The 10,530-nt window shown below is 40.6% G+C and overlaps 1 protein-coding gene across 17 annotated transcripts in view; it reads left to right on the forward strand.

Moving 5' to 3' along the window:
• Window positions 1-886: 886 nt before the first annotated feature.
• Window positions 887-10,530, forward strand: part of UBR2 (ubiquitin protein ligase E3 component n-recognin 2) — a 137,596-nt gene continuing 127,952 nt past the window's right edge. For 5 of the 17 annotated variants that reach the window (XM_015572187.1, XM_015572178.1, XM_015572177.1 and 2 more), the window contains exons 1-2: window positions 895-1,164; window positions 8,862-9,121. In XM_015572187.1, the coding sequence (XP_015427673.1) occupies window positions 1,012-1,164; window positions 8,862-9,121 (413 nt within the window). In that variant the 5' untranslated portion in view covers window positions 895-1,011. Of the gene's footprint in view, window positions 1,165-6,855; window positions 6,896-8,062; window positions 8,298-8,861; window positions 9,122-10,530 lie in introns of those variants that run through there. The other 12 variants (XM_015572194.1, XM_015572195.1, XM_015572190.1 and 9 more) reach the window with 10 other exon arrangements.

The following is a 10,530-nucleotide window of genomic DNA, read 5'->3' on the forward strand; positions in this document are numbered from 1 at the left end:
TCCGGCCTCCCCGAGCGGGGAGCGGCCCCTTCCCTCCCCTCTTTATTCTCAAACAGCCCGAAGGCTGCGCTGTGCACCGGCCACCTCTTACGTCCCCCTCCTGCCCGGAACCAACAGCTCTTCACCATTCCCCCCGCCCCCCAACTCCCACGAAGCCCCCAGCATCGGCGCCTTTGCCCCGTATGCCAGGTCTTGCGAGAGCGGAGGAAAGAGCCTTCTTGGTGTTGGAGGTGTCAGTGCCCCACTTTCTCCACCCGGTTCCGCTTCTTGAGCTGAGCGGGGCATTGGCTCCTCCGCCGAGAAATGCCCCCTTGCGCGAGCCCCGACTTTGTTCCCGGGACCGCCGTGCGCGCCCGCCGAGGGATGCAGACGGCACCGTCCCCCCTCCCTCTCTCTCCTCCTCGGTGCGTTTATACCCGGGTCGGCACGTCGACAGTGTTGATGAAGGTGCGGAAAGTAGCGTTTCGACTTGTGCACTGAGTGTGAGAAAGTAGTGGTGGAGGCCGGGAGATTAAAAAAAATAATTTTTCTAGGAGTTGGGGTAGTGGGGTGGAGAACAGACGTTATGTAACTTTGAGAGAACAGCTGTCAACACACAGAAGTTAATCACGTTGGGTTGGGCCAGAGCACCGTGGGGACAGTTATGCCCCAAACTTAAACCATCCCAGCCCGGGTTTGGGCCGGAACTGTAAGAGGAATGCGCTCGTGCCGGCAGCAGGGCTGTAAGGCGATTACGTCAATAGGCTCGTGGGCATCTTGCTTCGAGGACAGGGAACACCCATTAGAGCGGATTGTCCCGACTGATTATGAATGGACCAAAACATCGCGGGCCCCACCTCCAGGGCCTTCGCTTTAGAAAGCTAACGTCAACACCCCGAATGTTAGGAACAGCATTTTGGCAGAGCACTGCGGGGGCTGTTTGGGTGAATTGAGGAGGACACCGAAGTCAGAGTGGATGGAATACATGGCAGGAGTGGTAGAGCTGAAGAGTTTAAAGGACTACACTGTTGAATGATAAGTGTTTGCTTTTTTCATTATTTTTTTTTTAACCCACTTGTTTGGGCAGTTTTCATTTCTGCTTCATATTACAACCACCAAGGATTTTCAGCCCCCAATGGCCTTCGTTTATCAAAGAGATTTGAAAAAGAAAAGGCAGTGTTACAAGTAAACAGCAAAATGGTCATCATGACTTTCCGTCTCCATGTCATCTTATTATTATCCGTATTGATAACTATTCTGTTATTTACTCCAAAGTAGTATTTTCTTTTACTCCCACCGAATTTTGTATCTGTTGGCCCAGTATTACAGGCTATGCACTCTATTTTCCCAGTCTTTCCGAGAAGATTAGAGCTTCAACTTGTTGAGGTTCCTGGGGAAGCCGATTACAAAACTGGTGACAGGGACAAACTAAAATGAATTGATAAAGTTTTCTCAGGTTCGAAGTAAATTTTCCAGAGGGCAAACAAGTTTAGAAAGCAGCTATTGCAGCCTTTAGACCTCTGACACTACAGTTTGTTGGGATCACATCCATTTGAAATGACTTAGTAAGCACTAGTGTCATCTTTCCCACGCTTTATTTACGCACAGCTCCTCCTGTTATGAGATCCCTGTTTGTGATCTCCCATCTATCCTGAATAGTATGCTTCATAAGTAACGCATGTAGATGCCATCTTCAATAATTCTACGTTTAGGATATTAAAGAGGCCTCCCTTCTCAGTCTTCTCTTTTACTTGGTAGAATTGACTCCACAAGCATCACTTTCTCAACACTTTTTGAGTCTGCTATGTTGCGTGCTCCACTGATCTGATTATAATATGTTCCGATGGATGATCATGACTTACAAAGTACATATATTTTCCCCAAGTATAACATACTCATGGTTATTTTTTGCTTTAAAATTTTTAAGTTCCACATATAATTCAAATGCAGTTCAATTTAATGGTGTTTACTATATTGACAGAGTTGTGCAACTGTCACCACAATCAATTTAGAGCATTTTCATCACCTCCAAACAGAAATCCTATGCCCATTAGCTGTCAATCCCCTTTTTCAACTAAACTCCCAAACTCTAGGCAATTTCTAATCTATTTTTGGTCTCCATAGATTTTCCTATTCTGGAAATTTCATATAAATAGAATGGTACAGTATGTTGTCTTTTGTTTCTGGCTTTTTTACTTAACAGTGTTTCAAGATTTGTATTGTAACATATATCAATACTTCATTCCTTTTTATTGCAAAATAATATTTCATTATAAGCATATACCATACTTTACTTACCCATTTATCAGTTAATGGACATTTGGGTTGTTTCCACTTTTTGGATATTGTGACTCACGCTACTATGAACATTGTGTACTTTTTTTTTTGTAGGAACATATGTTTTTATTTCTCTTGGGCTTTTATCCAGGAGAAGAATTCCTCTGTCACCTGGTAATTCTATGCTTAATGTTTTGAGGAACCCCCTAAATTGTTTTCCAAAGTGGCTACATCATTTTACATTCCCACCAACAGAAAATGAGGGATGTGGACTTCTCCACATCCTATCAGCACTTGTTACTGTCTTTTTTATTATAGCCATCCTGTTGGGTGTGTTTTGATTTGTATTTCCCTGTGACTTATGATGTTGACCATCTTTTCCTGAGTTTTTTGGCTATTTGTATATCTTCTTTAGAAGTTTCAGTTCCTATCTTTTGAGTATTTTTAAATTAGATTTTTTTGTCTCTTATTATTGAGTTTGCATATTATTTTTATTTGTGAATGCTTTTACTTCATTTTTACAACTCATAATATGATTTGTTTAAATATTTCTTAATAATTTATAGTCCAGAAAACTCCATTTCAGGACTAGCAATTGTCGCTTTACAATTAATTTACACGTTGGTTATCCTTGCTTGAAAGCAAAATCAAATGGGGTTAAAGGATACAGTTTTAGTTGGATATAGAATAATAATTAGATAATGTAATAAGAAGCTAACCTCTAGGGAATCTTGTATTGTTGTGTTTGTAGTTGCTCTCGATCCCCAGGTTTAAATATAGCATTCAAAGAAGGAAAGTTCTAAGAAACATTGTCATAACATGTTTACTTTAGTGGAATGAGTTGACACTTTCTTTACTTCCCTATGGAGGGCTCCTAATAAGATAGTGTTTATTACTCTGTTGTGCATACTGGTTTGACAGCCACAAGTGTCTGAAATAAAGGCAAATTAACATGCAGCCAATTAGAAATCTCAGTAGTTTTTCATGTTAAACACTTACCTAATCAGCTTATATAATGAGAACTAATATGAAAAGCTGTAAATTTTATTCTTTAGAGAAATAATGAGCCATTATTTTGAAAGGCAGCCAGAAAGTTTTTCTTCCTGCTCACTTTCTCTTTGCAACTTTCCCCCCCTTTTAATCTATACTGTTGCAAATCACTGATTCAGTATCTCTGGTATAGAAGTCTCATGTGAAGGTGCTTTGATTTATATATTGTAACATTAAAATGCCTTAAAGGATCGCTAATTGGTTGCATGGTTTTGAATTTGGAATATATGCCTGCCATTTTCTTTTAATGTTTTTATTGATTTGAGAGAGAGAGAGAGAGAGAGAGATATGCCCTGACCGGGAATCAAACCAGTGACCCTTTGGAGCAAGGGGCAGTGCTCAACCAAATGAGTCACACTGACCAGGGCTATGCCTGCCTTTCTTGAATCAGATTTTATATTTTTTAAATAATTTAAAATAATGTGTGATAAATAATATTTAGAATGAAATGCTTGTTCTTATTAATAATATACATTTAATATACTTTTATTGATTTTATAGGGAGGGAGAGGGAGAGAGAGAAAGAAACATCGATGTGAGAATCATCAATTAGCTGCTTCCTGCATGTGCCTACTGGAGATTGAGCCTGCAACCTACGCATGTGCCCTGACAGGGAATCGAATCTGGGACCTCACAGTCCATAGGGTAACGCTCAACCAACTGAGCCACACCAGCCAGGACTGCAAGCGAAGTTTTAAGAGAAATGGGAACATAAAAATAAAAACAAAAGTTGCTTTTAAAACAAAATCTTTAAATGTGTTGTAAATTAAGATTGCCTAAATCATAAGTTTCCAGGATCATGGAGGTGAATTCTTTGAATATTTTTTTCAATTGCATTTGACATTCAGTATTTTTTCATATTAGTTTCAGGTATAAAGTGTAGTGGTTAGACAATTACATGATTTATGAAGTGACCTCCCCTCACCCCCTCCCCTCCTCGTTAATTCTAGTACCCACCTGGGAATCCATTGACTCTTAATGCTTAATTTTTCATTCATAAACAGTAAATTGCTTAGGATAATTTGACTCTATATTCATATTTTAAATAGGGTTTACTAGCAATGGGTGAAAAACTAGACATGTACCCTTGGATGTAACCAAAAAGAAATGGTTTTTAGTTCAAAGAATTAGGTTCTAGTTTGCCTTTTAATTAATTTTAGAGAAAGAAAAAAAACACACATTGATTTGTTGTTCCACTTATTTATACATTCATTGGTTGCTTCGTGATGTGCCCTGACTAGAGATAAAACCTGCAACCTTGGTGTATTGGGATGATGCTTTAACCAACTGAGCTACCCCAGCCCAGGGCCTTAACTTTTTTTTTTCGTGTCACTTTTATTTATTCATTTTTAATATTTTTATTGATTTTTTACAGAGAGGAAGGGAGAGGGATAGAGACTTAGAAACATCGATAAGAGAAAGACATCACAAGGTACATGCCCTTGACTGGAATCGAACCTGGGACCCTTCAGTCCGCAGGCCAACGCTCTATCCACTGAGCCAAACCGGTTAGGGCTCTTGTCACTTTTATAATTACTGAAGTATGTATGTAATTTTTATTTAGAGCTACTGCTCTAAAGGGGAACGAGCCCAGCCTGGTGGCTCAATTGGTTGAGCATAGTCCCATGCACGGAGAGGCTGCAGTTAGGGCACGTACGTGGGTTGCAGGTTTTATCCCCAGGCAGGGAGCATATGGGAAGCAACCGATTGTTTCTCTCTCACATCCATGTTGTTGGCCTTTCTTCTCTCTCTCCCCCCGACCCTCTACCCTCTCCCTCCTTTTCTCCCCCTTCCTCTTGCTATGTCCTCTGGTGAGGATTTATAAACAAACAAATAAATAAATGGAGAAAAAATTCTTAAACCTGTGGGATTGTCTCTCAAGAAATGCTGTTATTTTAAGAATAATTTAGTCTCTTTCCTACCTGCATAGAGCTTCCATACAGCCCTGTAACTTATGAACAGGATTTTTACATTTTAGTAAAAGTTATCTGCAATGTGAAATTGATTAGAAAGTTAATATATAACACCTCATGAATACTTAAAATCTCTTTTTATATGTTATTTTTGGAAGGAAGTGGGTTAGTTAAAATGAAGATCTTATACTGTTGTTTTACCTCCATCACTTGAACAGTAGTATGTAGGGCAAGTGAACATACCAACTCAATTGGCAGTGAAGGCAGGGGTAAGTGACAGAATGCAGGGAAAAGACTTCAGGAAATAGAAAGGGAACAGGAAGGAAGTGGTTTGAAGGATGCTTTACCTAGGGCTTATTTGGTTTAGTTTTTGGAGTCTGCAGGCCTGGATCTGCTCTATCTTTGCTTTCATTGAAACCACATAGAGAGTCTTTCCACAATATTAGTGTAATGTGACAGTAAGCAGTGTAAATGTATTTATAGTCATTCAGTTAGCAGATTTTACTAAATGCCCACTGAGGCCAACTTCTGTTTTAGACCTGGGGGTATATGGAAATGGGAGATGGGGGAGAGGAATGGGTTAAGAAGGCATCTTAGAAAAAAGTGAAACATAAGCTGAGATCTGAAAAATGTGTAGAAAATAGCCTTATAAAGCAGAGAAAGGAGCCAATATGGGTCTGGAGGAGAAGACCGGAAGGTACTGATACAAGGCAGGGACGTTGTAAATCATGTTAGGAGAGCTGACTTGATTCTCAGTACAAGGAGAAGCTGACTTTTTCAAGAATCACTCTGGTAGTGAGGTTGGGAAATGGACTGTAGAGGGGTAAGAGGTGTGGAGATCACCATTTAGGACATTGTTGCACTAATTCTGGTGAAAGATAGGAATGGTGGATTTGTACTAAGTGGAGTTAATGCTTGTGGAGATGGAGAGAAAGAAATGGATGGATGCAATAAAGATTTAAGAAGCCAAATGGACAAGACTTCATTGGACATTGGGGTGAGAAAGAGGAATATTTTCAGGGGTTTTGTTTTTTTTTGGTTTAGATACCTAGGTGTATGCTGGTATCTAAAATAGGGAAGTAATGGTAATAGCAGCGTTTTGGTGTGTGTTTGGGCGGGGGGTGATCATTAGTTCAGTTTTGGACATGTTGAGTTGGTATCTGAAAGGAGAAGCTCTATTTCTTCTTTTTCTCTCTACACTTAAACCAGTACTCTGGCTGCCCAATGTGTGTGTGTGTGGGGGGGGGGGGGGGGGCGGTTCCCCACACCGAGCAGTTCTGTAATTCTCTGAGACACCAACTGGGTGGCCTACAATTCTGATGTTATACACCTAGAGTTAGCATTAGATCCTACAGATTAAGGGCTCAGTCCCACAAGACTTCCTGCTTCACCACTGTCCTCAAGTTATCCACAACTTCGTCTGAGTTGACTACAAATCGGGAGTTTGCATGATCCTTTCTTTGTGTTCAATCATTTGGTAGAACATCTAGTTTATTTACTAGACTAGAGGCTCAGTGCACAGATTTGTGCACTGGTGGGGTCCCTCAGCTTGGCCTGTGCCCTCTCCAGTTGATCTTTCCAAACGGTCACTTAGGCTTTTATATATGTAGATTACTAGTTTATTTTAAAATGATAAAACTCAGGAACAGCCAGATGGAAGAGATGTATAGAGCAAGGTATGTGGGAAGATATCCAGAGCTTCCATGCCCTATGCCTGCACTCCTGTGTGTTTACTAACCCAAAAACTCTGATAGGCAACATTTAGGGATTTTTATGGAAGCTTTGTTATGTGGGCATTATTGATGAAATCATTGCCATTAACTCAGCCTCCAGCCCTCTCCCGTCCCAGAGTTGGAGGTGGAGACTATAAGTTTCAACCTTCTAATCACTGGGTTGGCTCCCTTGGCAACCAGCTCCTCAAAGAGGCTTGTGATAAATAACAAAAGACACTCCTTTCACCTTTATCTCCCTTACGAAATGTGGGACCCCTGCTGTAGATTTTGGGTACATAGTGGGCTAAATGCTGGTACACTTCTCTAGTGAGGTCTGTAGATTGGAAATTTCAAGAGTTTTATCAGAGATCTGCCAGGAATGGGAAAAAGGCCAAATATCCTATATAATAAAAGGCTAATATGCAAATCGACCAAACAGCGGAACAACCTGTCGCTTTGATGCACTCTGACCACCAGGGGGCAGATGCTCAAGGCAGGAGCTTCCCCCTGGTGGTCAGTGCGCTCCCACAGGGGGAGCGCCACTCAGCCAGAAGCTCTGAGCCGGGCTCAGGACTCGCAAGCGCAGCAGCGGTGGCGGGAGCATCTTCCACCTCCATGGCAGGGCTAAGGATGTCCAACTATGGCTTAGGCCCACGTGGGGAGCGGGCCTAAGCCATCAGTCAGACATCTTTTGAGGGCTCCCAGACTGCGAGAGGGCACAGGCCAGGCTGAGAGACCACCCCTCCCACCCCGAGTGCATGAATTTCATGCACTGGACCTCTAGTATATTATAAATAACAATATCACAGTACCCATTTGCTATCATATAATTATCAAAGGTAGTTGAATGTAAAAGTTTGGGAGCAGACCTAACTGGTTTGGCTCAGTGGATAGAGTGTCAGCCTGCAGACTGAAGGGTCCCAGGTTCGATTCCGGTCAAGGACATGTGCCTTGGTTGTGGATACATCCCCAGTGGGAGGTGTGCAAGAGGCAGCTGATCGATGTTTCTCTTTCAACAATGTTTCTGATTCTCTATCCCTTTCCCTTCAACTCTGTAAAAAATCAATAAAATATATATATTTTTTAAAAGTTTGGGAACAAAAAAGTGGCTGTTTTTGGTTTGTTTATTGCAGGGAGAAGGAAGAGGAAAGGGCTTATAGTGAGGTTGATCAGGGAAAGAAGCCACTTCGGTGAAACAGAGTCTCTTGTGGACTGATATTCATAAGAATGGCATGTCATCCCATATTAATCGATCGAAAATATAAGTAATGTATTGGCTGTTGATGTTCACTACATGCTGTTCTGTCGGCAAACTGATAAAGAGAATCCAAATCACAGTCATAATATCAGGGTAATCGCTTCAAAGGTATATAAATGCCTAATCACTATGTTGTGACCTGACACTAATATAATGTCTCTTGAATGTAATTGAAAATAACTTATTAAAGAAATTGAAAAAAATTTTTTTGAACAAAGCATTAGAAATGAACGGGCTCAGTGGCTAGTGATTTATATGACAATTTGATGTGGTCATTTGCCCGTACTGCCTACAGAAGATTGCTTCTAGAGTTGAGGAAGAAGGGCTCCTTTCACTTTAATTTTACTTTCACTTTAATTTTACTTTCACTTTAAGTAGAATTCTAAAATAGTTTGGATTTGGTTTTAAATTTTGCCCTTTTTGGAAAGAAGACATTCAGTGATGAGTGTTGTCAACAGAATAATTTATAAGACTCTTTTTTTTAATATATTTTTTATTGATTAAGATATTACATATGTGTCCTTGTCCCCACGTTACCCTCTACCCCCTCCCCCCCAATTTATAAGACTCTTACCATTATTTTTGTACCTAAAAGAAAATAGAGTAGATGTATTCAAATTAGTAGTTTATTGACATTGTTTAAAACATTTTTTCTTTTTTCTTTGTTTACAGAAATGGCTGCAGTCTACTGACCTCACTAGAGAAGTATACCAGCATTTAGCCCACTATGTACCCAAAATCTACTGCAGGGGTCCCAACCCTTTTCCACAGAGAGAAGACATGCTGGCACAGCTTGTCTTATTGGGACCAATGGAATGGTACATTTGTGGTGAAGATCCTGCATTTGGATTTCCAAAACTTGAACAAGCAAACAAACCTTCTCATCTTTGTGGTCGTGTTTTTAAAGTAGGAGAGCCTACTTACTCTTGCAGGTAAAATATTGTCATTCTCTTTATAAAAGGCTCTTGTTTTTATTTGACTTTTTTTTCCTTCTGAAAACTTACATCTTTGTTTTAAATTGTGAAGTATAATATGTGCATGTGTGTACACAGCAAGTATATGCAGTGTAATAAGAAATTATGAAACAAACATTCATGAGATTATTTTCCAGGTCAAGAAGTAGAACATCTCCAGCATCCTAGAAACCCACTGTATGCTTTCTTCCTACCCCATAATTAACTGCTACCTTGACTCTTGTAATAATCACTTTCTTGCTTTTCTTTTACATATATTTTTATTGATGTCAGAGAGGAAGGAAAAGGGAGAGAGAGAGATAGAAACATGAACGATGAAAGAGAATCATCAATTGGCTGCCTTACACACCCCTCACTGGGGATTACTGAGCCTGCAATCCAGGCCTGTGCCCTGACTGGGAATTGAACTGTGGCCTACTGGTCATAGGTTGGCGCTCAACCACTGAGCCAAACTGACTAAGGTGGACCTTGCTTTTCTGATCATTTTTCAGTTACAGTGATTCTTTTTGATGTTTGTATTATCCCAGATATGTGGAAGCCCTATCACACTAGCATCTGTATCCTTTTACATGCCTTCATTAGTGTTTGAATACTTCTTTGATTTCTGTCTCAAGATATCCAAACAACCGACTATTTATTACTCTGACCCATATGCAGAATCATGTTACCGACCAAACTGGATCTGAATGCTCAGTAGTTGCCAGCAAAAAGATGATTTTATGAGAAGGAACTTTATTGTGAGCCAGCAAGCAAGGACAAGTATATAATCCATATTTATTAGGGAAAATCATGCACTAGCATCAAGGTAGACTTAGTCATTGCATGTATAGGTAGGGACATGCCTACCTATACAGCGCTTGCGCAGTTAGGAAACATGCTTAAACATACATTGCTCGTTCAAAAATGATGGGAAATCTCTGCAAATCTACCCCTGGGTGGAGATTTTGTGTTTTAATGAGGAAAGTTCACATGGAGGTCACTGAAGGGTTCTTCAGGCTCCTCCAGACAGTCTCAGATGATTTTAGCTGGTTCACCCCCTGGTCCTGCAAAATATCCTGGGCTTGATCCTGAAAAACATTAGTAGCAATCACCAACATCAGGGATTGTATAGGTATGGATAAACATCTAAGTTTTGATTTTTCTGTGAAACTTTCAGCAAACTTTAAAGATAGTGTTACACAAACCTTATAAATTTTAGAGTGACCTAGTCAGGGTTACAGGTTATTCGAGGCAGTGTTTCCTTTTAGTTGGGAATGGTAGGTAAGAACCAAGATATGGGGGGTGAGTGAGGGACGACCAAATGACTGAACAGCAGGCTGTGTGGGGTGACCAGGCCAGCAGGGGGGGGCAGTAAGGGGCACCCAGGC

This window comes from Myotis davidii, unplaced genomic scaffold, assembly GCF_000327345.1.
Source record: "Myotis davidii unplaced genomic scaffold, ASM32734v1 scaffold167, whole genome shotgun sequence".
In the NCBI taxonomy this organism is placed as follows: Eukaryota; Metazoa; Chordata; class Mammalia; order Chiroptera; family Vespertilionidae; genus Myotis; species Myotis davidii.